This window comes from Convolutriloba macropyga, chromosome 10 (genome assembly GCF_964194025.1).
Source record: "Convolutriloba macropyga chromosome 10, txConMacr16.3, whole genome shotgun sequence".
Classification (NCBI taxonomy): domain Eukaryota; kingdom Metazoa; phylum Xenacoelomorpha; order Acoela; family Convolutidae; genus Convolutriloba; species Convolutriloba macropyga.
In genome coordinates, this window is record NC_134477.1 from 37,174,258 (window position 1) to 37,201,862 (window position 27,605).

Below are 27,605 nucleotides of genomic sequence, written 5' to 3' on the forward strand. Positions count from 1 at the left end.
GAACGACATGACACACTCTAAGTTTTTCTATTTGATTCTATTTGCTCACTTCTGTCAACTTTGGATGACTTTGAAAAAAATCTTTGATGGCTTTTTGCTCTTCCTTTCTCTTTCTTCTTCCCTCTTTCTCTCATGTGATGTCGCAAATCAGGAAGTCTGCATGCTAATTGCCCATCACAGATCAACTTGTGTTCCCTGGGCAAATAAATGCCCAAGCATTGACAGACTACAAAAGAAAGTTGCCCAATAGATAGACAGACGGCTGGTAACTGGTCAATCAAGAAAAGTTAACTCAATTATTTTGATCTTGTCGGCCATATTTTGGGCCCCAAGCCCCAAGATTTTAACTAAGATTTCAGCAAACAATGCTAGGAGCTTCTCAGCCAGACTACTCAATAATAAACTCTCTGTTTATTATTTCTCTTTTTTTGTCTCTGCTCTCTGAAATAACGAAAATCTTGAAACTCGAAAAGGAAACTAATGTGGCAATATGGCGTCATCAATTTGTCCATTGAAAAAAATCAATTAAATTTGAGCTATTTGTTGAGCTGTCAGAATATAGTTAATGTGATCAAAACAAGTAAAAACCTGAGAATTGAACTGACCATTTGGGGGGTTCAAGGATATCATTTTGGTAGGCCCAATTCAGTAGTTACAGTCCTAGTTGAAGTTCCGAAATTTTCTTGGGCACTTTTAGGCGCGTGAAATAACACACGGTTGTATGGATAGCGGATAGAAGAGCACATAATTCTAATTAACAGACATACAACTGACAGTTGCTAGGAAATCTGAACTGATCCGCTCTCTTCTATTGATCTACCCACCCCCCCCCCCCCCCCCCTCCTCCCACCCACCCACCCCGCGTAGAACCTCTTACAGCACACCGATAGCCCGGGAACCTGAAAACCCAACACGCGCGCGGAGAAAAGCGGAAGAGAGAAAGAGATCAAAGGAGTCGGCGCTTTTATGAGGCCAGAACGAAATTAAACAGAATAAACTAACAAAATAACTAAACGATTATCCGAAATCGTTAAACTCTCTCTTTTCTCTCTAGTTAGTACTGAACTCAACCACTATTGTCCTACTGCTATCCCCTCACAAACAACACTTTTATGGCCATCCCCGAAAGTTTTAGTGCCCACACATTATGATACATGCTAAAACCCACTCGGAAATTCGTGCGCAATTCCAGGGGAAATATTGGGGGGGGGGGGGGGGGGGGGGGGGTGGTGAAATTCGAAATATTTAAGAAGTTAAGTATGCGAGGGAGCGCGAGAATTTGTTAGGTGAGAAAATGTGATAATGTTTGCGTGATCAAAGATCCGTGAATCAGCTATATAGCCATTACAATAATCAATCATAGGGCAATTTTTATGTTCTTTATATATACACACTAGGACATTAGTTTATAACTTGTAATAACAGTGCTAACTGCAGACTTAACAAAACACTAGCCTCGCCATAATTCTCTCAGAATAATTATTCCCTAAATTTAGGTGAAGCCGATATAGCTACTAAAACTGTCTGAGTTAAAATGGGAAAAAATAGGTCAAAGGTCAAGGGCGTTTTCCACTTTTTGTTTGAAGTAGTTGGTCTATTTAGAGAGCAAATAATTGAAGTGAATTATGCTTATCAGGCTCAGTTTAACTTGATTGAAGCCTGTTTAAGTAAAAGTGTACTTTTTGAATTTAGCCATATCTATCTATCTATCAAATCCATAGCAGTTACTCACATATATCTATTGAGTGTTTATGTGTGTATTTATGTGTGTTATATTTTAAGAGCAGTTTAGTTGTAGTATTGTCGTGGTCGGTCATACAATGATCAAAGCAGTCTAATTTTCTCTGATCTGGCATCATAAAAGCGATCAAACCGAATCAAAATTTCACTCTCTCTTTTCTATGATCAAACTACAAACTGAAACATTGAACAATAATTCATTCCTTATTACTCCAAAAGCGATTGATGTTTTCTCTATTAGGAGTCATACAAATATACATACATGCATATATAATCATTTTCAATCTAGTTTTTCCTAAGTTTTTTCCATCCAATTATTCTGCACTTGTTGTTTTTAATTAATTGGGACCTTTGACTTGTTCTTTTAAGTTCTTTTCAAGTGTGCAACATCAAAAGTATTGTAATAGCGTTTGCGTCCTAGATTCTGATGTGATCATAACACGCTTAGGAAGCACAAAAACCTTTTAAGCCTTCAAGTTAGTTTTTTTCCAAAAAGAGTATAGGTAAGTAATACTGAATGAAACACTTAATGTGAAAGCTAATGTAGCGTATCAAGAGAAAGGGAGCCAACAATAGCCACTTTTAGAGAGAAAAAAGTAAGAGACAAAAGAAGAAAAAGAAAGAAAGCGACAGTGAATTAAAGTAAAAAGAGAAGAGAGAGAGAGAATTTGTCTTTAATGTGCTTGTGTGTGATCTAGTTATAGTGTGTGTTGTTATTAGTAGCTGGAATTTAGCTGGAATTTAGTGGCCGGATGGCGCGGCGGCTTTTTCCGGATAGGATCAAAGGAAAAGCGGCTAAGCTGCCGTTACTTTGCCGCGATATTCCCAATCCCTTTAACCCCTTTGATTCCCACAATTGCCTTCTGTTCTTTCCTATTTCAAGTATCCCAACACCACCACCACTACTACCACAACTGCTATTGCTAGAATCTCTTCTCTGCTTAACACACGTGAACGCACATTTGTTCCATGGCTTTTGAACAATTTTTCACGCACCAAATGAACCAATCGAATTACGCGCACATTTATTCACAACAGAGAGACAACAAACAGACAGACAGCGAGAAAAAGTGCCAAGTGGCCATTTGATTGGCTGATTAAGCTGACCAATAAGAGCGACAGCCGCAATCAAGTGTGCTTTGTTTGTACAGTAATCAATTGGGCTTTGAGTATGGCGTAGTGCGAAAGTGTGCTTTGTTGATAGAAGTCAGAATTTATGATTGATTAACAAAAGTGTGTTTGAAGTCTTTCATCTCTTAACTTTAACTCTAGTTCAATGACCGCTACCTTTCAAGTGTTTGCCCTCTCTTTTGATCTTTCTTTCTTCTCTTTATTTTGCTTTACTCTCTTTCTTTCTCTCTCTTTACTCAATATCGCTTTCGCTTTTCACCATAGACGATTGAAGCGCATATGATTGTATGTATGTGTTTGTGTTTGTGTGGATCTGAGAAAACAAAGCTGCAAAAGTCTTTAGAAGTTGCCGCCCGTGGTCACCGCCAATCACACACACATACATACACACTAAACAATTGCTAGCCATCTGAATAGCCTTTTGCGAGTTGATAAAGAGAGTTAGTTAAGCAGTAGTCGTCTAGTGATATAGCGGCCATAGTTGGTCAGATTAGAAGAAAGAAAGAAAGAAAGAGTTCAAAGCAACACAAACATATCACAACACTTACAAACTAGCCAACTTAAAACTTCATTGAAACAAGACACGGTTTAACGCTATCTACAATAGATACACACACTTTCATAACAACAAACTTATCAAGTCAAAGCAAACCGGCTCGCCCCAATACAAGACAACACCCCATCATCAAAATACCCTTTTAAAAAGTAAAAGTTCAAGTTGTGCCATTTTTGTTTGTATTCTGGACACAGTTAAATTTTCAGTATCGGAAAAGCAATCTTTGCGCATATAGACGTATAGACATATTAAAGCGTTTGTAATAAAACGAAGGAGCCTATTGTATGTTATAATGTAGCCAGGCTGCTTTTGGACTGTAGTTGTGGTGGTGGCGGTGGTTAATAAAAGTAAATCACAAGTATAAATTGTTCTGTCAATTTGTCGGATCAATCGCTTGTTTGTCTTTGAAGTTGGCACCACCAGCGAATATGGTTTGCGTGATTGATTTGATACCTAAGTGTTATGTCGGACCAACTTTCTAATACCGCATTTACACACACATAGTCAAAGGGCAATGCTTTAATTTGACACATGCCAATCAAGAATAAACTTCAAAGTTTACCTGTCTAATCAAAGCCCCACAACCCCCTCCCCTTACCATTACAGTGTTAATACTCAAAGAAATCTAAGAGATTAGGATCAAAATGGGAATAGACATCAAAAGAGGGTCCGGTTAATTAGAGGATACTGTTCAAAGTCTACCCAGTGACGCACAGGGTTTCCTTTTAAAGATCCAGTCTTGAAAAACAAAAGATTTTCCTCAATTAATTTGAGTTAATAATTTTAGTTAATGATTAGCTCAAGTGCTGTAAGTTCTGCCATGGTTCTCCTCATAAAAGTACAATTTTCAACTAGTGGATGTAAATTATAGAACTTTCATAAAAGCAGTTAATATTTCAAAGGTCTAGAAAATGTCAAAGTTATGGTGCCTTTAAACCTGTTTTAAAAATCTTTGCGAGTCATGCGTAAACAAAGTTGTCGCCGCAAGAAGCCAAGTTACTTATTTAAACAGTTACTGCAGTAAACACGACGAATTCAATGGCTGCTTATGCTTACTGATGTAACAAAAGTTAAGAATAGATTTCTCATTTTCGCTTGCTGTTATCCTTACATTATTAAGCTCCCGGTTTCATTTTAACTGCCGTTATTATTTTGTAATGATGAAGCAGTGTATTTTTGGGACATGAACACTCGGCTGTTTAAATTGACAGTTTTCATGGCAACGTGGTGATGTAACAACTACCAGCTGGTATAAGAAAAAAAAATCCAGGAAAATTACCATGACTGTGGTGCAAAGGTTAACACGCTAGACCGCAATGCTTGAAGTTGTTAGTTCGAGTCTTCTTAGCACGAAAATTTTGTGCTAATTGTTAATAAAGGTACAGTGGTGGGTTGTTACAGTTGCAATTGATAAAGTTATGGTCTATTTTGGATTGTTTATGTTGTTTGTTTGTTTGTTTCAGACAAGAAGTGCAGAGCTAGATTTGGGATGGATCAACAAGACGCATGGTGCAAACATTGCAGGTCAGTTACCTACTAACACTACTCACTGAAACTGAACTTGAAATATCGTCAAGAAATTTTTGATAAGAGTTTTGATCGGAAAATGTCAAGATGTGCACGAGATCATCACACATGGTCCATAAATTAAGTATTTTACGAAGATCATGGCAACATTTAGCAACATTCATTATGAAAATTGGGCTTATCTAGATTATGCTTAGGTATCTAATGTTTTACGAAAAATAGGGTGTTACAAAAATAGGGTTTACAAGTGACTCATTTGCCGGGTTAAATGACCCTGAGGTTAAAATGTAGGTTATTAAATTTTGACTACATTGAGGGGCGCATTGAAAAAGAATTGATTGAACTTAGATGTCGGAAGATGCTCAGCAGTCCTATTCAATTTTCTTGTGATACGGTCGGAACTTTTGCACGCACATCAGTCCAGGTTCCTACCGAACCAATCAAAATGTTGAAACTCGCACTTAACAGCTTGATGATCACATTTTTCCAGTTTAAACGGCAAGTTTAGGTGAGATTTTTTTTGCAGTTGCAACTTGTGTTCAAAATACTCAAACATTTGTGAATTAAGTATAATGTACGTTGTTAAGTTGCTCCTGTGGCCTGGTAGCTTGTTGTTGTTTGAAGTGATTTGAGCTGAGGAGTAGAACGTTTGTTCACTTTTGTGCATTCCTGATCGTTTGATGTAGTGAAAATTCACACTGACTTCAATTGGCGGCGGCTTCGGCCTTGATCTCTTTCTTGTCCTGTGAGCCCCTTTCCATTTCATCTCTCTCTATCGGCTGTCAACGGAGCAACTCTCTCTTTGAGTCTTGCAAGATCTTTCAGGCAATATAATCACACACACTCTCTCACCCTTTCCCACTTCTGAGGAAAAGAGACAGAGAGAGAAACTAACTGGCAAGACCAAAGGTACAAAACGAGACCAAAGGGCAAAGAATTGATTTGGCCATAGACCAATAAGGCAAGAGGGAACAGACGTGAAAGGTACCCGAAAGAACGGAACAAACTACTATATCAAATGATTTCACACGGCTACCATAAGTAGATCAAAAGTCATTCACTAAGCTTTGAAGCGGCCATTTTGACTCAACTTTTCCGGTTCTCCAAGTTCAACCAATCAGAATTTGCTGCCTGTCAACTATCTGAAACGTGATTGGTTGAATTAGAATCTGTCCTGAAACTGATGGAAAAAGTCACGTACCAAGCTACAATTCAACAGTCAACTGAGCTTTCAATTTTTGTTATCTTTTTTGCAATCTTGAGAAACATAACTACGATACCGAAAGCTAGTTTTGATAATTTAAGTTATGGTTTTTTTGTTTCCGACTTTTTTCAGAAAATTTTTTCTTAGGCAATAAATAACAAAAAGACTTTTGCGAAGGTGATAAAACTAATGACACCGACTGCTTGATAGGAATATTTCATGCTCATATGAATTAATAAATCCTTATATCCTTGGGTACATAGTTTGGCCCTTTATTCTTCATAACTCAAGTCGCGGCGAAATTGGTCAAATTGCGAAATATAGTTCACACTCAAATAATTGGCCCCCAAATCGATTGGGTTATTTTGTTCTGTGCCGTAAGCAATGAATAGTATCGTTTACTCTATTTCCCTTTTATCTTTTGTCGCCAAAATTCTGCTTGTTAAGGAAAATACTGAAAAAGATCAAAAATAGCACACTGATTATGGACTGTGAGTTAATTTTACCTTATTACTAATTGTCCCTCATTATAGCGATTAGTATTACTCATTGTCTTTGAGTAGGAATTCAATACTAACAGGGAAAAATTAGGAATTGTTAAGTGTAAATTGGGAATCAAAGGTAGAAACTAGATGGAAAATTAGCCGGCGGCAGGGAAGCAACTAATATCAAACTAACAAAAACAAACAAACAAACTCTGGGACAGGACGGAAAAAGTAAATTAAATGCCTCGAAATTGTGGGGAAATGCAAAACTATGCCCAGAGTGTTTTAGGGGTGATTTGTAAATGCTAAGATTAATTAACCCAAAGGAAAAGAACTCAAACATCATGCTGCTTTTGAAGAAGTGGAAAAGGCGTCAAAAACGTGAAAAGAATCGTAAAATTATTTTGTGAACTGATTTAAACAGCAGATTTAAACTGCTGTCTGAATTTTTGAAAATTGTTGAATTACGCATAGATTTGTGAAAAGATTTCTAAGAAACATTTATTTACTTAAAAATTCTGTAATTTCTGTGTTTGAAAATTGATTGTCTGATAAATTTACGCAGGAGGGGAATTATTTATGCAGATTTAGTTGGTTTCATAACATTGTCGATGCTATTTTTAGAGTAAGAAAAATGTGTGTGAATATTGAGATGTTGAATTGGAAATACGTACTTAGTTACAGTCATCACTATCTATTATAGCGCATAATTGTATGTACTACTAATGTGAGGAAATAAGCTAAGCATTAGCTCTTACTGCTCGAGCTATATCGCTAAGCATTTAGCCGCCGCGCTCAGCTGAGCTTGTTGTTGTTTGCGGCTATTCCTCTGCTGCTGGGCTTGAATCGCCAGCCAGTGGATTGAATCCTCGCAGAGTTGGAAAAAGTGCTTCAACTACAAATTCACTGCTTTTTAAAGTGGTGGTTTATACTTTTTGCCAGCTGGCATAATGTGATTGGTTGATTCACTATGTCGACATAGACTACAGCAATAGCACAGTAGGATAGCATCAGATAGCACTAAAAATGATTGAGTTTTGTATTGTATGTAGCACTGCTACATCTCACCCCAGTTTTAAGGAAATTGAAAAGTTTTTTCAGTTTGTGAATATGACTTCATCTCTGGTTAATCCGAATCTCTTTCTCTTCTTGTATTGCTTCGTTGCATCCAGTTATTGTGTTTTGTTGACACATCTGCTACGGCAATAATTCAATAAACTTCAGGTACCATTGTGTGGGCAAAATTTGCCTCACCAAAAAGCCATTTTAGGCAAACAAATAAAGGCAACGCTCTTTTTGGCGTTTTCAATAATAAACGAGTGTAACTGACAAATAATTGAACATCGCAGTCCGAAATCAGAATAATAACAATTGATAACAACAAAAACAAAGCAAGAAATTCATCCCTCCGGGGACAAACAGAAAAAGAAAATAGTGATAACAGTGAACGAAAGAAGAAAGTCTCACATTCTTAAGGTGTAAATTTTTTGCTGCTCGGCGCACCAGATTTTAGAGTAAGAAAAATGTGTGTGAATATTGAGATGTTGAATTGGAAATACGTACTTAGTTACAGTCATCACTATCTATTATAGCGCATAATTGTATGTACTACTAATGTGAGGAAATAAGCTAAGCATTAGCTCTTACTGCTCGAGCTATATCGCTAAGCATTTAGCCGCCGCGCTCAGCTGAGCTTGTTGTTGTTTGCGGCTATTCCTCTGCTGCTGGGCTTGAATCGCCAGCCAGTGGATTGAATCCTCGCAGAGTTGGAAAAAGTGCTTCAACTACAAATTCACTGCTTTTTAAAGTCGTGGTTTATACTTTTTGCCAGCTGGCATAATGTGATTGGTTGATTCACTATGTCGACATAGACTACAGCAATAGCACAGTAGGATAGCATCAGATAGCACTAAAAATGATTGAGTTTTGTATTGTATGTAGCACTGCTACACTATCTGGAAGGAGAACGCTTTGATAAAATGCAAAAAATTCCCAATGCAAACAAATACAAATAACAAAAGTCGGAGGTTAAAAAATAGAGCACTTGGTTAAAAAAGTTGTTTGTGTTGCAGGCGGAAGAAAAAGTGTCAATTTATGATCAAGACTGAAGACGGGTTCCAAATGACAGTGGCTAACCCCAACAGTGGTGACGATTCTGAAGACCAGTGCAGTGAATCTGAGGAATGTTTGGCAGCAGAAAGAGCAGCCCAGTTGCAACAGAGCGCAGTCGCCCTGGGCTACCACCACCCCCACCAGCAGTTAGGCCAACTCTCTCCCCCCAGTCTAGCAGCAGCTGCAGTTGCATCAGCAGGACAACATATCAATGTCAATTGTCAGCAGCAGAACACAGCTGGTGTGAACTCAAACAACAGCAGCTGTGCCACCCCAGGAGCACAGATCCCCACAGCAACTGATATGACTATCAACAAAAACAACAGCGCCAATTCCTCATCGTCATCAAACTTGCTACCTGGTCACACCTCAGCAGGGGGTGCTCAGCTGGATCTGGGATCCGGGCAGCCCAGCGGCGGAGGATCCGTATCGCCCCCAACAACTGGCCTGAACCCTGGTAACCCCGCGGTATCTGTCCACCACAATCAGACGTCTCAAGCCCAGGCTCAGATGGCCGCAGCTCAAGTGGCAGCAGCCGGGGTCCTGCTTGCAGCCAATCACAGCAGTCTGTTGCCCCAGAACCCTATCTCAACACCCGCCCACGCAGCAGCTGCTCAACAGAACTTAGCCCCGTTCTTCGCAGCTGCAGTCGCCGTTTCCGGTCAACATAACGGAGGATATCCCCCTAATTCGAATGCAGCCGGGTCGCAAGTTATGGGCAATGCTGCCGGTGGTCTACCCTTTTCTACATCCTCGGCTCATCACCCCTTCGCAACATCTGTAGCCGCTGGATCAGCCGGTCTGTTTTCCCAGAATGTTCACGCGGCAGCTTCAAATTGAAACACTCATGCAATGACAAGCTCAAATACAATATCCAAAAATCCGGTACCTCGCTATTATACAGTAAATGTTTATGTATAAACTACAGAAGCCGCTAACGAGACGCAAACAAGACCTCGGCAGAGCCGAAAGCCATGATTGCGCAACTTCCAGTACTCTGCGATCAGAGTTCGTCTACTATTACGTCATGACAAATTACGTAACTGCATGGTCTGGTCACCATATATGGACACTTTCCGAATGAAATTCGTACCGAATGTATGCTCGGTCAACTGAAAAACATTTTCTGAAAACTTCTTAAGACTAATTTGAGTTCCTAGATGCCATTCCACAAAGACTCCATCTGAAAATAACCAAATTTAGCCTAAAAACTTCATTTTGATGAAAATTTTGATGTTTTGCTATTGGTTCAACTTGTGAACGAATTTGAAACTACCTTTTAAAGTGCAGTTTAGTTACTCCCAATTTTATGTGCTCCCTTAAATAAATTTGAAATATTTCTTATACTCTTAGCTGTTGTAGAATAATTATAAAACGTCTTTAGAAGGAAGAGCTTTAAGGCTTGAAAAGTCTTGAACATTAAAGCAACAAATCATATTCTCTCGGAGCTTTCTCTCTCTCTCTCAAATACAAAGACATCACTAAATGAGCTTTACTTTGGTGCAAATGCTAATTACTATCCAATGTTTTGTATGACTCAAATAGTAGAAGAACCAAACCACAATTTCACTTCAAAAGAAATCAAGTTGATGAATTGCAGATTGGGCTGGATGGTTTATTGGAAATGTTTTCTAGTTTTATCCAGTATAACAAAAGCTTTATTCAATAGTTTAATCATATCACTGTTGCACTTTTAGCCATTGCCTGAAAAAAAATTGATTTGAGAAAAATTTACAAAGAAGTTTACATTATTTTTTTCAGGTTATGGAAAATTACAAGGAAAATTAAATTTTTGGCTGATGTGCGATACAAAAAATCCCTTCAAAATGTGTTTCATTTGCTGCAGTACACACTTAAATTAAACACAAGTGCAGATACACCCCTATTTATTATAGTTATATCCTTATTAACTACTAGTTAACTGCTAATTTTATCAAGTTTGCCTGATGTCGGAAAAAATCTTGATTAAATTTGGAAGTTTTCGAGGAGGTCAAATACTGGTGCCATCAATGTGTGAAATCATTAATAATTGTGGTTATGAAAACAAGTCCAGTTATGATTGGTTATGACTGGTGTTTGGTTTTCGCCAGTCTCTGCTGTTTGTTTTGTTTGTTGTTTTTACAGACAACAACATCATCCATCGCAAAATAGCTTTCTTTTCAAAGATTCCTTTATCGTTTATGACTATAATATTCGTGTTGTGTGTTGTAGGTCCCAAGAAACTCTTTCTTTCTCTCAGCGCTTCACTAGATATTTCTTTTTGTCAAAAATTATTGATTAATTATGCAATATATAAATATTTTTGTAATTAAACTTTATGAAACTTCATTTTGCTCACCCTTTCCAGTTTAGACAACCAGAAATGTTTAAGTGTATCACAGAAAATTGAGGTTGAATGAACTTGTTCACTAGTTTTGTATAGTGGAAAAACTAAGTATTGTAGGAAGTAAAAAACCTCATTAGTGTAAAATCAGGGTGAAAAACACTAGTACGTGTGAAATCATTAACTTTGAAATTAATTATGCTCCCTTTTATCATTGGGAAACGTGTCGTGTTGTGTGCTTGTATGTCGATATTAATGAGTAAAAATTGAGCTAGCTAGTATCGCACTTAAAGATGAGAGGAAAAGGTTTCAAGTACTGAAAGTGTTTGAAGTACTGAAAATTGAGCAGTTATACGTTAAGTGATTTCGAGAGAGTGAGACTTAAAAGTGAAAATTTTGGCTTTGATTTCGGGGTGTCATTTTCACACACACACACATACACGGGATGAGGAGATCGTTCCCCCACGTTTTTCCTCCAATTTTCCTCTCTTTTTATCATCTCTCTTTTTTCTCTACCCCCTCCCCTCACCATTTTAAAATTTGCTGGGGGCGCCGGCAAGCCTTCTCCGTTCATCACTTCAATCGATGGGTGTTGAATGCTTGCAATCAATATCAATCAATTCAGCATTACTAACTTCTACTAACTAATACTAGTCAGCCACTCTCTCACTACTATTACTACTAATACTGCTCTTACTATTTTTTACTTCTTATAATAGAACCAATCACAACTCCAAACTGCAGACGACGGATAAATGACATGAAAGCAAATGGAGCCAAATACACACAAATATAGGCACACTGGCGCACATGTAATTTATACATAAAAACACCCGTAAAAACACTAACACTTGATGATGCATATATCAAAACACAACTAAGAGATCATTAGCTGAAAACTATTTTTTTCAATCCGTTGCTCAGAGCAAACACAGTACCGACTTATTACGACAGAACGGCCCAATAGAGTCAGGAAAAGGAAAATTAGGAGAACTTTATGCTAGCTAGCCCCTTTTTTCTGTTCTGACAATTTTTGACTTTTTTGCGCGCATTCCAAGCTAGCATATGTGGTATCATTTTGGAGCTCTAGAATATCGTTTTACGTCTAGAATTTCCCTAGACATTTTATTAAGTTTTTGAAAAATCAAAAATATAAAGATTTTTCATTTCGAACCTGGAAAACTCATAAACATTTCAATTTTTAATGAAAGCATGCACTTTTTTTCGCATACACAATTGACTGAACGCAAATCAACAAACACTCATTTTGCTTTTTGTACTTATCGGACTACACTGAGATTTGAAAAAGAAATCAGATACTTTTTTTGACATTTTTTAACTTGGAAGTGGGAAAACTGGGAGAACTTTATGCTTGCACCTTTTTGTTCAGAAAACTTTTGAACTTTTAAGGGCATCTCAGGGTAGCATTTGTGGTATAGACTTGAAGATCTCTGCGTCTGGAGTTTCATTAAGCAAAGAAAAATTAGGAAAATTTTTTTTTGAGAAAAATCACAATTTTATAACCAACTTTTCTGACAAACTAGCCTTTATTTATCATTATAGCAAAATCTTCAGCCAAATAACAATCCTTTACGAAAAATAATTTTTTGAAGACATAATTGGCAAAAAATCTTATTGCTTTATCAAAGTCTCATAAAGTGCAGAAAAACAAAAAATTGCCTTTTTTGAGAAAAAGATCCGGACCAGATTTTAAGCCAGTTTTAAGTAACGTAGTTCCGTCACCTGTTTGCTCGTAATTTTTAAGCAAAATTCAGTTTGTTTTGAATTTTTGTTCAAGTTCCAATATATTGGAGAAAAATATTTGAGACCAGTCTAAAAATGGTTAATTGTTACAATTTCTTTGAATAATTAAAAAACATGTTCTCATTAAGTAAAAATGTCTCACATCAACGATTTTATTTCCTAAATGACAACACATAAGACAACGTATTAGTACTGTTATGATCATAGCAACGATGAAGCCACGTATAAGAACAACGTATTAAAATCACGACGATCGAACCAACAAATGGTTTTTGAGACAGCAATTTTTGATGCTCATGTCGCTGGTAATTTGTCTGATAGCGACTCAGTTCAACAGCAGTCATCATTTTGTACCCATAAATCCAAAATCTTGAAAATTACAAAGCCGACTCATGTCTTATTTGACAGGTTTTATGATAAGACTCAATGAATTAGTGTTTTTTTTTTCAATTTTTCCGAGCTTTATATGTAGATTGGAACAATTTCAAAGCGAGTCTTATTCATTAAAATTAGTATTCGAATACTCATTTCTGATTGCAAAATATTCTTGCTTTATTTAGCAACATCCTTCCTTCTATAAGAGGATGTTGGGAGAATTGGTACTAACTTTACAAGCCGGCGAACGAGAGGTCCGGTGGACGGGCGCAAAACAGCGAAGCGTGCGACGCTGTCTGAACCGTAACGTAGTTCAGTGATCCGAGCAGTAGGGTTGTAACCCCTTGGGTTAATGTCTTCAACTACACAAACCAGGTCGTCAGTCTTTAGATGTTGCTCGGCAGGCGTTTGCCACTTAGAACTTGGGTTCAGCGTCGGGACGTACTTTGATCCAACGAGACCAAATAGCGTTAGCATAAAACTATGCGCGAGCATAACGCTTACGGTGATCGAATTGGTCAACGCCAACGACTGACTGAATTGCGGTAGCTTGGTTACGAAGTAGAAAATAGTTAGGTGTTATTGCGCTTAGGTCGGTAGGGTCGGCGCCTACGGGCGTTGACAGGCGTGAATGAAGTGCGTATTCCACGAGACGGAAAATAGTGTTCAAACCATCGTCAGTGAGGCGACGAGTACCTAGCACGGTGTGAAGATTTGCTTAAAAGAACAAACTGGCTTTTCCCAGATGCCAACTGTGGCGTGCTGGGCGGGTTGAACCTCCACTTACTTCCTTTATGAGCAAGTTCCGCTGCGATATTGATAAAATTTTAATTCTCAATATTCTCGCGTAGCTCTTCCTCCGCGCCAACAAAGTTGGTACCCCTATCTGACCAAATAATTGCGGGTAGGCCCTGACGGGAGACAAACTGCTCCACTCCCAATACGCACGAACATGCGTCCAAGGACGAAACAATTTCATTATGAACGACACGAGTAGTTAAGCACGTGAAGAAGAAACCCCTTCTCTTCTCGGTTGTCTTATGCACAGTAACGTAAAACTGGTCAAAGTACACAACCGAGGTGTTGGTGAGGGGATGAGACAGGTATGCGTGTATTTCTACTGGGAGGTCGGACATGATGGGCTGAATAGTGGCAGCGTGGAACTTTCTGCACGGGACGCAGTTGGATTTAATCGAATCCAGAAAAGATCGTAACTTTAGGACGGTATATTGTTCATGTATTTCAGCCCACAGATATTCAACGCTTTGATGATGGTTTTTTTACGTGGGTATGCTCTAGAAACAGTTTTACAAATATATGGCGTTCGTCAAGAAGGATAGGATGTTTTACATCAAAATCAACTTCGACCAACCGTTTGATGCGGCCAGCCGGACAGATTAGACCAATTAGCTACTCAGTTTAACGGATTTGTTTTCCAGAAGATGTTTCACTCGGAAGTAAAAGATTCTCCATGGACGAGTTACTGGAGATGACGCTCACCTCCGTCGAGCTCAGTGGGATCTATTATACTACCATCGATTTTGCTGTAGCATTCATGTGAGGGTTACAGCCGGAGAATGTATGCTGTTATTCGAAGCAATTTTTGATAGGATAAAAACTTATCGAACGGGATTAGTTGCGGGGGCGTTTCGTTAGTTGGTTTAATTGCGGGTGCAGCCAATGATGTGTTAGTATCATCAGTTTCTTTGGTTACTATTCCGATGTTTTTAACTACTTCAGTTCTTGCTTCGAACGGGAATTGCTTGGTTCTTAGGAAACATCTCAGCTACTTAATTGCAAAACCTCAGCGCACATACCACGACAACCGGCGTCTGCAGGGTTGTCACTTGAGGCAACGTGGTTCCATTCGTCAACGCTAGTGTGTTCTAAGATCTCGCTAACACGGTTTGCAGTAAATATTGGGTGCTTGGTTGTAGTGTTAAGCCATTTATGGACAGTAGTAATGTCGGTCCGCATAAAAATCCTGTTGACGTTCTCTGTGAGAGCTCGACAGATATCCTGTTTTAATCCAGCGGCCAGTAGCGCTGCCTGTAATTCCAACTTTGGAACTTTCAGCACCTTCACAGGTGCTGCACGAGTTTTATCCAGGACAAAAAAAGCTCCGTTTGAGACGCACACGAAGTAGTTATTCGAACTCGAAAGAATGCAACAACACTGAAAATTTCTTGCGCACTATCGCCAAACATATGCAATTCCAGGTGTTCAAAAATTCCGGAAAATTGTCACCTTGGTATAAAGGTTTTGGCAAGCTCGAATAGTTTTACGCTCCATGCGAGGAACCTTTCAACAGTGTCATTTGCTAGCTCTTCATCCCAATGCTGTCACTAGACCTATGGGATCAAACACTTTAGACACTAGAATCAGTACCAAGCGTTGTGTTACAGACTTGGTCACTGTACTGGAGGTACTTCGACTCACAACTAGAGTATCGTTGTTGTGATCCCATTTCAACCCAAGCACATGCGAACATTCTTCCTTAGATGACGCGATTACTTTTGGTGTGGTTGACTATGGTGACCCATCGATTTGATCAGCCAGATTTGGTACATTGCTTACAAATTTAGTAAGCTTGAACCCAACTAAATGGAAAAGATGCACCAATTCATTCGATATATTGAGAGCCCTCTCAGGGGAATTCAACGAATCTAGGTAATGGTCCATTTAGAAGTTTTCTAGGAAGGCTTTGGTTGCATCCGGATACTGACCTATGTTCTCTAAGGCCGTGTGTTGCATAGCATGGTTAGCGCAAGGAGGCTAGTCTTCAGCCCCGAATTTATGAGGTGTGTTTTGATAAACAACAAAATTTGTTGTGGTATCCTCCTGCCACAAAAAAAAGAAGTTATGGCTGGTCACGGTCTGGCACACCAACATGGAGGAACATACCATCGATATCTGCCGACACGGCAAATTGATGTTGACAAATCCTGAGTAGCATATGGATTAAGTTCTAGAGCTAATAGCAAGGATTTAATCAAGGAGGAACCATGAAACTTTGCTGCCGCATTTAGTACCCTAAGCAGTTTTTCCGGTATGTTCGGGTTGATTACGGGATGATGTGGTAGGTACCACTCTTTATCCAACCGCTGTTCGATCGTGTGAACACCAAGAATTTTTATTAATTAACTTTTTTATAGGTCTTCATCGATGGTTTTCGCGTCTTTTCTTTTATTGTTGTGTCTCTCGAGAGCCACATCTTGACAGATTTAAGTTGCAACATTGACGTAAAGTTGTCATTCGGGAGCTGGATGTTGTCATCAACCCACAACATAACAACATCGTACCTTTGGCCATTATTAAAAAAGTCGTTGTTGTAAGTATTTTATGCACGCCAGCATCCGCTGCGGATCGTGTGTCAACTTGCTTGTACGCGCAGTACGATTCCATGTCGTACTTGACTTAACTTGACAAGCCAGTTCATAATCCTCTTTAATATTGGCTTTGATTCACTTCGAGACTAAACCTGAACTTGTCGAGAGTGGGCCACTTAGAGCCCAAGATATGGGCAAGCGGACATCGAACGGTGAGAGCTCTTCGTTTGCTGAAAAGTACTCTAACGTGCAGATGGCATGGTAGACTCTCTGTCCCAGTATCATCTCAATTTCTCCATAACTCTATCTTACTGGATCTAGGACAGACAGATGTGGGTAACTTTCTTGCATGGACTTTACGTCAAAGATGTTGGAACCTACGTTTAATGTTTTCCTCAAATAGGTACGTACAGTGAATACTTCGAAGTCTTGATTGTTAGGAGATCAATTGAACCACCATTGTGTCGATGAGTTCTTTTGTGTTTGTATTCTTGACGGTAAGCTTTAAAGCAGTACCTTGCACACCGAGTCTAGCTGCGAGACTATCGGACACCCAAGAGTTACTGCTAGCGGTATCGCATAAAACCAACGCGGTAGTACTAGTACGAAAAGAATTAGTAAGTTTCAGTTTGGTCACTTGAAAGAGTCCCTTGACATCAGTGACAGAAGACAAAATGGTCTGTTTGCTTGGTTGCTGTTGACAATTAGTTGGCCTACTAGTAACTGCATTCGACTTCCAAATATTGATGTTGCTATTTGAGGACATAGCTGGGAATAATCTTTTAACTCCGTGAGGTAAGGTGTTATGAGAGCTGTTGCAGCCATCTTGCCTACATTTACAGGGAATTGGGCATTGCATGAACATGTGACTATCACACAAACAAGGGAAACAGAGCTTTGCTTCAGCCACGACCTTGGCTCGCTGCGTGGGAGTCTTTTCCTTGAACAGCGACGCTCTCACAGACGATGACTGCCCTTGCATACGATGCAGCTTGGGATAAATGTTGACAGAAGAGTCTGGTGCGGATATTGAAAAGCCTTTTGTTGCGTATTTGCAGCAAAAGCCTTCAATGCAAATTTTGACTGGTTTACTGGGTTGATGGTTTTCTCAGTCTTGGTTTTAATTGTGGTATTCTGTATTAAATCGTGCGCTTCAGCCTTCTCCTTTAACCTGTCGTTGAAATTCAGAAGAGTAGGTTTCACCCAGTGCTTGTCGACCGTGAAAAGTGGCCATGACTACATCATAATGGGTGGAAGCTTCTGTACGGCTGTGTTGAGAGGCGCAACACTCTTTAAATCCGAATCGTATGAGAGCGAATTAAAGACCCCGACTACACTTGAAATGCGAACTCAGGGTTAGCTTTAGCAGTTACGAGGGTCTTAAGGTATGTCAATTTTACATCATTATTTAGGGACTGAGATTCAATTGCGCTTTCCAAGTGACCGTACCATTCGTGCCACTGTAGGGGATCCCTATTGTATTGGAACAACTTCCATTGGGGTAGGAGAACAATTCTTTTGCTAGTTATGGCGTCAGCCAATGCCTTAATTAGGCTTGCATTTTGGGCTGCTGACGCCAAAGGTGTGGGATGCGGTGGGCCACCGCGACACATTGGTATTGGAGCGGTATGCCTTCATGCTGGATGTATAACGGGCGTGATAAAATGTGGCGCGATGTTAGCAATTGTTCTGAAGGGGTTGATGGGATGCTACAGGTTGCTGCGTGGCTGCTATTTACGTTTTGTGGACAAAAGATTGCAGGATTGAATGACTGATGGCGGGCTTAGCAGTGCTTGTGGGTAATGTGTGTTACAAATTGATGAAAAAGGCTGCATTATTTGTGGACTGATTAATTTGGGGTTATTCTAAAGAAAGAGCCCCAAGTTTTGGTCAAAATTACAGTTAAAGGGCCGTTTCGGTGCGGTGGGAAACGGTACTAGGCGTGCTTGGTGTGAATGGACAGTGTTTTTCTGTGCAATTTTGGGGATGGGTAGGTTTGTTGCTGTGCTCGCTGGGAGAGAGGAAAGAATCACGTGAAGGTGAGGGCTAATTAATTGACGAGGCGGGATAAAGGGTGGCGGGTTCATGAGTGGGTTCAAAGGTGATGGTACATTGTGCATGAGTAGGTTAATAAGGGTGTTGTGCTTCGTGTGGAATGTTACTTTGAGGCGAACTTTGCTGTAGAGCACGAGGGTTGGAAAGAAGCAACTGACCACGCACACTAGAACATTTCGGGCCCAAGCGTATAGCGGGTTGATTCATAGTGGGTTTGATTTGCCTGTGGATAAGCTGAAAAATCAGGTACGAAAAAGTTGGAGTTCGATGATACCATACCAGGTTTCGGTGGCCGGAGAGGTTGCACAGGTGGCTGAAGTGGCGGGAGTGCGACATGTTGTTTGTTGACTGGTACTTGGTTCACTGGTTCACCACACCAGTACCTGAGGGACTATGTGCCTATTCCAACCTTCGATCACTGAAAGCTTGCTGCAGTTAAGCCTGGAGGTAGTCTCATTACAACGATTCTTTATGAGCAGCAGAAATTGAAACTCCTGTTCGTATGTATTGAGATAGCATTTTGAGTTGATTTATGTTACGAGCAACTTTACTTGAGTTTTCTGGAGGGTTACTAAGGGCAGCATCTTAAACGGGATAGTCAGCGGTTGCCGAACAAAAACGAGAAAAATTTAAGTCCCTTGCAGCATTCAATGAGTTACCGGGTGGAAACAATTTTTTCCAATGCTGAACAAGTTTCTGACTTCTATCTGATCACCTATTTTTAAATAAAATTGGTTCACTTGAGTGGTGACTAAACAATGAACGATTATTCATTAATTCGGCCTCAACTAATTTAGCTGCGGCAACACGCTGGCGGTGGTCTTCCTTCAATTCTTGAAGTGCCATCTGCTCCATTTGTATTTCAAGCTCCTTGTTCTCATAGTAATTTCGTGATTTTAATTAGCAAAGCGTATGGCAGCATGTTCTTGTGGCTAGCCTCTTCGCGTTTTAGTTTTGCCATGAAAAAGTCATGTTTACGCTGGCTAGACATTCATGACATTGTTCGGCGTGAATTTCTCTTTTCTTGCCCTTGAGGGTTGACGACCTCGCATACGGTGTCTCGGCCAGCAATTGTGTCAATACAGCTTCTAGCCGCGAGCAAAAATTTATCATTGTTCTTAGTTATCTCGTCAACCATTGCTCAAGACAGGATAAATTGAATCTGGGTTCTCGGTTTTACTGGCCAAGTCAATTAGTTCTTCATTCTTCGGCACCAGTTTATTGAAAACATCTTTCAACTTAGAAGTCAAGCGTTCAACTTTAACCCTCCTTTCCTGTCAATCTATGGAATCTGTGATGTTCTTATGAAAGTTACGTAACACAGATTCGAGATTGAATATTACATTAAAGAGCTGTTTCAATTTCTCTTGCTGTTCTGCCATGATACTGAAATGGCTAATTTCTCAAGGTGAACTAACTTCCAATTAAACACATGGAATGAGGATTATATCGAAACCAAATGACAGCGAAGTTATGATAAAGACGCCGAACAGTGGGAAAAAATTTTTCGAGTAATGAATTACTCGGTGAATGTAAGTAACAAAGGGGAGAGGGCGTCTAACGTGCTTTTAACGTGTTAACGTGCAACGTGTTACTAGTGGACGGAGCGCGATCAAATCGGGAAACAAACGGACATGGCGGGAAGGACCGGTGGACGGCGCAATTTGAATCAGGAAACGAACGGACCAGGCGAAAACGCAGGTAGGAAGCGGGAAATGAAACGGACGGAACGGAAATGACGGGCGACGGGCTCACGACGCGTCGGGAAAACGGACGGATTGATTAGAAGCTTTAAAAGAGTAGCGCGTAACGAAAGGGAAAGACGGGAAAGGACGGTCGGGAAACGAGCAAACAACGAGCGGGTAGGTGGGGAATTACTATGCTAGCAGACCACAGCAACAAACTGAAGCAAACAAACTATCCGTTACTCCAGAACAAAGTTAAGTCACACACTAGGAAGGAGGAGAGATGCTACTGCAAGTCAAACTAGCACAAGCCATTGTGGGGCTTAATATACAAATAACAAACATATTTAGGGCAACGAAGTGGTATACTGAATGGATGAAAAGAGCAAGAAACTAACTAGCCATAACTCCAGAATAAACTTAAGTCACACCCTAGCAAAGCACAAACCTTAACAACCAATCACCATAGTGACAATATTAAATAAACTACAGCAAAAGTTAAAAAACAACTGAAGTGTAGTTGTAGAATATGACAGCTGGAAAAGTCAAGAAATTTTCTAGCTGTAACTGGAAAACAAACCGAAATCCCACAAAAGAAGACAAAGGAACAAACCAACTAAAAACCATACAGTTAAACGCAAACATGGAGCAGCAAATATCATTATACTACAACACGGGAGCTAGTAAATAAGTTGGAAAAGTCAAGAGACACTCCAGCCTTAACTCGTGAATCACCTAAGTAACACCCTAGAAAGCTGCAAGACTAAAACAACAGACCAGCATATTAGCATAATCAACACACTGCAACAAAAACAGAAACATACTTCATCACATAGGACAATATACTTTATAGATGGAGCAAATGAAGCGACGTTGAACGCAAAAAAAAATCAAAAAGATCGGACACAAAAATGAAAAACAAAATGTTGGGAGAGAAACTTTATTGAAATAGTAAACGGAATACGGAGATTAGAAAAATTAAAGGACAGAAAAAACGCGGACGGTACGATATTTAACCGAGCAAAGAGAAAAGTATATTGCTACGCAAATTTTTTTTATGTAGGCCGGAGGTTGTGATTTTATTCCCAACTTCTCTGTGTATTGAATTTCACTCAATTGACAAACTTTCTGTTTGGAAAATTAATATATGACATATTTGTAAAGTTTTTAAAATTTGTCCAGTTTTTTTTATTGTTTGTCAATTTTTTTCGCGGAACGGTCATCCTGTATGCTGGCGGCCTTAAGCTCGAAAATATGGTTTATCAGTTTTCGCTATTGATTTTATAGGTTTTTTTAGAATTGCAACAAAGTTGACCAAAAATTTTCAAAATTGAACAATTTGGCACTATATATTTTACTATCTTTTTTAATAACTGAGGTTAATTTTTGTTATGCAGCTTATAGAAGACTAATTTTTCTCAATTTCCTAAACTTCTCCAAAAAATTTTGAAATTCGATGCTTTTTTCAAACAAATTTTTATTGCGGGGCCCCTTAACATTTATTTCTACAAAGAATTGTTCAACTCCCCATATAATATGAAAATTAGGGGTTGGGTTTCTTTGCCGTCTAAGTTCTATTATAGCAAATTATTGCCTTAGTCAGTGTTGTCTTACAGTTTTTTAAGTTTCACAATAAGTAGATCTTCGCTGTTATCAAACAACCAATTGACCATCTGAATGGGTGTGAATTGCATAAAAATCTCGCTTTACTAAGTAACACCGAAAAAGTAGAGACATTTAGTTCTAGTGTTTGCTTGCACTTGCTCTACATGCACAATTAACCACAAACCAATGACAAATAATTTGCATTTTGTTTTTTTTTCTTTTACTAAGGTTGATGTTTGAAGAGATAAAAGGTACTTTCTTAAATTTTTTAAATTTTAATAAGACGTTACGCCAATTTTTTTCTAAAAGCAACAAATATGATATGTTAGGTGAAGATTTGCTTACTGAGTCAGGTTTTTTTCAGTTCCAATTTAGAATAACTTATTTCTACTTTGTACTCTTTTTTAAGGAACACATCGTAATTTTTAGCAATTTTGAGGTCAATTGGAAGCCAAAATTGAAATAGCAGATCAAAAAACAGAGCGCTAAATCACACTGAGGAGGCAGAGATAACAAAAATCAATAAATTTTAGGGAGAGAACAGTTTTTCTGAAATAGAGAACTCAGATTTTTGCCGTTCTATTTCTTCGCTCTTCGATATCAATTTTTGTCATGTCTGCTACATAAAAGTTAAAAGTTCCGTTAATTAGTGCTTAGTTCGAACTGTGTCAACCTCCTGTCATTATTCTGATAATTTTTTTTCCGGAAAAAAGTGTTTGGAAAAAATGGTCAATACTTCTAAGGTCTAGTTTTCCTATTATTTTAATGGCTTGCGTGATCGCCATTCGCGAAAACAATTCATACTAAAACCAAGTAGATTTTTGAGCATTCAGATTGATTTTTACTCATCGAGATTACCAGTTTATTGAAAACCGGTTTTTCAAAAATGAACATTTTTCCTTTTAAACATTTGATGACATGTTTTCTCTTTATTTCACACGGTTTTCGTTCCTTCTACAGACAATTTTTTTTGAGTTTTAATTAACGCAAGTTGAAACAATTTGGAATTCAATTGTGTCGGCCCTCTGTTTTTATTTTATTTTAAACATCATTTTTTCAGGAAACAAATTTTAAACAATTTTTTATTAAAATAATTTCATGATACATTTTTGAAGAACATCTCGCTGTCCAAAAGGAACAAAGGGTCTGAACTGCTCTATAGTAAACTACATTGTCTTCTTTTGACTCTTCTTTTACGTAGCTTACGGTTGTACCAAAACTGATATAATTTTTGAAGTTTGATTGCTTTGGAAATAATGCTCATGTAGTAATATTGTTCGTACTCGGAGTGTTAAAACCAAAACTTCAGCATAGAACATTTATGTTTTGTAAGTTCTTCGAAGACATTTTTCAATTAAACTCACGGTATAAAAGTTTCAAAATCTTTCTTAGTTATTCAGAATTGTCACATAGAAAAACTTTTCTCAAGGTATGAAAAAGAAGACTGAGCTCTTTATTAGTTAAATGGCAAATTTTTTAATACCGCTTTCTCTAAAATTAGTCTCTGATGCATTATTAAGCTTCTGTTTTCACTATTTTGTGTTTCTAAAGACATGTAGTTATTTTGTTTGGGAATAAGTGATACCACACCTATTTTCAAAAGCCCAATCCATGTCGCTAATTTTTGCCCCCTCTACAGCTCTGCGGATTAGTTTTTGTTTTAATTGTTTTATAATTTGTCGTCGATGAGTCCTCAGAAATTTAGCTCGATCTGTGTATATTCTGATTACTTTGAAACGCACAGCTTTCGAATCTAATATAAAGTCTTCCTTTCTCAATGTTTTACCGCATTCGCTTAATTACTAACAGAACAAGTCAGTAGCAATGAAATCAATGAGTTAGTCAGAATTGAATTTTCCTTGTTGTTTTCTTTGTTTGGAGTTTTTTTTCGAGTACTTAGCCTGCTACGTTTATGAAATATTCAAATAAATGGATTCACTTAACCTCCTTTGCCGCTTGATTTTATATCTGTCTACATTCATATTGACTTCTAATTACTGTTTAGTTCCTTTGTTTTTACCAAAACAGCATATAATGGTTGTAGAAAAAAATAACTTGAAAGAAATTGACACGACCTTGTCCCGTTATTAATGTAAGCCACAGAATCAACACAATTATTACAAATAACAAAAAAATAATTGTTTTAGTTTCTATTACTCTAAATTTCTGTAACAATGTTTCGGCTACAAGAAAAATAAAACAAGAAGAATTTCATTGAATAGGCCTGACGTGGAGCCGCTATTTCGTGAATGGTTTTGGCTTCTTTTTAGATTGAATAGATGAGACATGTAAACAATATTGTTTTTTGCAACCATTTTAACTTCTACAGCCACATTTACCAATGTTTTCCACCAAAATATACTTTTTGAGAAAAATAGAGTGTTATAAAAAGAGTTAAGTTTGATGACATGTCAGCAATTTGACATAAGAGTTGTTGAAAAACCTTCAATTTCTCAAAGAGTTACAGGAAAAGATTGATGAAGCTCTACCGAAATCGTCAATAATGCAAAAGATTTCAGACTTTAAGGAATCATGTTTAGTTACACGGCTTACGAACTTCTTTAGATAAAACTCATCATAATTTAAGCGCAACTAAGTATTTCCTTATTGAAGGTTGCTCACGATTGTTGGTTGTTTTGAAAACTCAATAATTTTTCTAGTTTTTTTTCTTTAAATTTCGGGAAGTTAACTTTAGCTTTGCAGCTTGATAAAAACAAAATGTGGTCCCAAAACAAAATTTTCTGAAATATCGTTTTCGTTGTATTGATTCTTTATATGGTGTGTTTAAAAAAGTGAATGTGGGCACGTTGTATGCCATGCACCGTACAAGCGAGCCTTCTTGTCACCATATCCTGGAACAAACAAGCAAAATCCAAAAGAATTTATTATAGGTTTAAAGCACTCAATCCTCAGTAATTTAAAAAGACAGCCTTTTGGTGAAAGACTACGACAACGTCACATCAATGCAACGGCTGTTGTTCTTGTTATGACAACAAAAATTTGACACAGCCCATTTTGTTCGAGTCGTTTCAAGTTTGCACAGATTTCACGCTTGTAACGGCTGCACTCCTATCAAAGACAAGGAACACTTTACCCCGCTCTGTTCTTTTCAGCAGTTTCAATTCTTTCCGGATATTGTGTTTATGTAGTAATTTTTTGTGAGCTGTATTATCCGCAATATTATAGAATACCGTTGCAATACTTGATACATAATAATTTAAAAAAATCTTTTTGTTCAGCTTTGCCAAATAACAATTGGCTTTGCTTTAATTAAGCAGAAAAACAAAAATTTCAAATAGGGGTTTTTGATTACATCTCTTTAACAAAAAATGCTTGTCAAAAAAATTTTCACAGGTTTTTGAACGTGAAATTGGCCTACTCTCTAATGAAAAAACTGGCAACGCTTGGTAAACTGCGTTGGTTGGTCTACCTTTTATATTTTATGCCCAATCTAAACACATGGGCAAAAAGTTCCTCCGAAAGTAAAAATTCAAAATTGAGCAAGCTTGGCAGTGCACTACACTGTCACACAGGTAATCGAATAAAGAAGAATTGAACTGTATTGGTTGTATGATCTTCGAGAATTAACACAACATTTATCACCTCTGATTCGAATATTCTGAATTAGTTTAAGGAACCACTTTTGTTTTTCAGTTGGCTTCAATAACCATCAATATCAAAATTATGCTAGGCTTCTTTCAAACCAGTAAGAGCAACTGACTGTGCTCTTTGCTCAAAGTTTCTTCTACATAGGAACTTTGTTCCTCAGGCAGAATTTTTTGGGAAAACAAAATTTAAATCTCGTTTCGACAAGTCAAAGTTAGTTTAAACTGTACAATCACTAAGATGATCTATAGAAATAAAACACGGTAACAAGTAATTTACCGCTCAAAAAATGTGCTACAAAACGCACTGTATATCAGTTTAATAATACGAATTCAACGACTTCAACTAATTTCTGATAGTTTTCCAAGCTCTTTTATGCTGATAGTCACGTTGTTCTACAGTTCAAAATTGCATATCTGGTTGGTTGTAGATAAAATGGTCAGCATTTGAGAGCAATTTTCTTTAACGTCACTTTTTCGGTGTAGATCTGATCTCATGGGAAATTTGTTAACCAGGTAGAAGTTTCGTCGAATATTCTGTATCAATAGCATTTGCCTTCTCTAAGTGTTTCGTTTGCCGTAGATCGCAGTTTTTGCAGGTTACTCAACGTCGGCAAATGGTCTTTACGAAATCTATCGCAAATGAGATCCGAATAGGCTTGATATTTTCGAAAAAGTTTTGTAGGAACGACAAACTCCTCTGCGCTTGGTAGATAGGGTAAACAAACGTTTTGTTGTCCAGCAAGAGTCCATTGGGTTTTAATGCTTCTAGATTGTTGAATTAGATCATGTTCGATCTTTTCTTGTTTCCATGCTGCAACCTACTCTGCAAACTCTCCATCAGTTTCAACAACGTTTGTCCTGTTGTCGCTGATTATTGTGTTTGTTTTGCCTATTCGCGAAATGAATCGCATGATTGCATTGAGACAACTATCTGTGTCGAACGTGGGTACAATATCTATATGCAACGCTCTCATTGTTAAACATGTGAGCAGACAACACCACCACTTTTCGTTTCTTCGCCCAATCTTCACAGTGAATGAGCCAAAGTAGTCAACTCCAACATTTGTAAAGGTTGTTGATTTCTTTAACCGGTCTTCGGGTAGATCAAGCAATACTGGTGCTATCGTTTGCTCTCTGCCTTTTCTGCAGGCAACGCACTTTTTTACTGATCTCAAGGCGTGTCGTGTGCCTAGGCTCCACATCTTTTGCTGAGCAAAATTTCTTTTATGCTCAGTGCCTTTGTGTTGATTGTCCTTGTGCTCGTTTTGCAAGCATAATCCAACTTCATGATGTCTCCATTGTAGCAATTTTTGGTGCTATGCATTGAAGTCCAATTAAATTTAGCCTATTTTTCTTTTGGCTAGAGTAAGTCATTCTACAAGAGGAGAGGGTGAGAGTTGTAGGATTTTGCTGCCTCTTGGAATTTTTTTCAGCTTTCAGTTATATCATCTCTTCACCAAACCATTCTTGCAGTAGTAACTTGAAGATGATTGCTTTTGCTTTTCTCTTTCTTCAATGCTGACTACAAGTGTTGATGCTTTGTATTTGCTCATTTCTTGATGTACAAATGCCATTGTGTTGACTATTCTGTTAAAGTTACTAAATTGTTCCTACGTAATAACCGCTTTCTTTTTTTCAGACTGTATCATGAAGACCGGTGAGGGTATATTCTCTTTATCTGAGGCAAAAATTAAGTCCACGTGCTCTGACCATTCACTTTATGGTCGCATCAGCAAGACCGGCCCGGCGAGTCACGTGTTTCTTTTGAGTTCTTCGATGTTGATTGCTCTGGTGCCAATATCTGCTGGGTTGTTGATACCGCTCACATGTTTCCACTGTGAAATATCAGTTGTTTCCGGTACCTCAGCTGCCTGGTTGGCGGCAAACACTTGTTGCTTGCAATGGGAACTGTGTATCCACTGCAATACTGTAGTTAAGTCTGACCAAAAACTGAAATTATTTATCTTCATTTCATGATCCTTGAATATCTGTTCTTTCAGCCTCACTGCCATAACTGCTGCTTGCAATTCCAATTGTGTTATTGAAAGATGTTTCATTCTGCATTTTTTGATGACAAATTCTAAGTCAGCTGAGTGCTTTATCGGT

The 27,605-nt window shown here is 38.3% G+C and overlaps 1 protein-coding gene across 5 annotated transcripts in view; it reads left to right on the forward strand.

Annotated features, from left to right (window-relative positions):
* LOC142347900 (uncharacterized) overlaps positions 1 to 11,083 on the forward strand; it is a 67,600-nt gene extending 56,517 nt beyond the window's left edge. For all 5 annotated transcript variants that reach the window (XM_075399058.1, XM_075399062.1, XM_075399060.1 and 2 more), the window contains exons 9-10: positions 4,891 to 4,951; positions 8,716 to 11,083. In XM_075399058.1, the coding sequence (XP_075255173.1) occupies positions 4,891 to 4,951; positions 8,716 to 9,595 (941 nt within the window). In that variant the 3' untranslated portion in view covers positions 9,596 to 11,083. The remainder of the gene's footprint in view (positions 1 to 4,890; positions 4,952 to 8,715) is intronic.
* Positions 11,084 to 27,605: the final 16,522 nt, after the last annotated feature.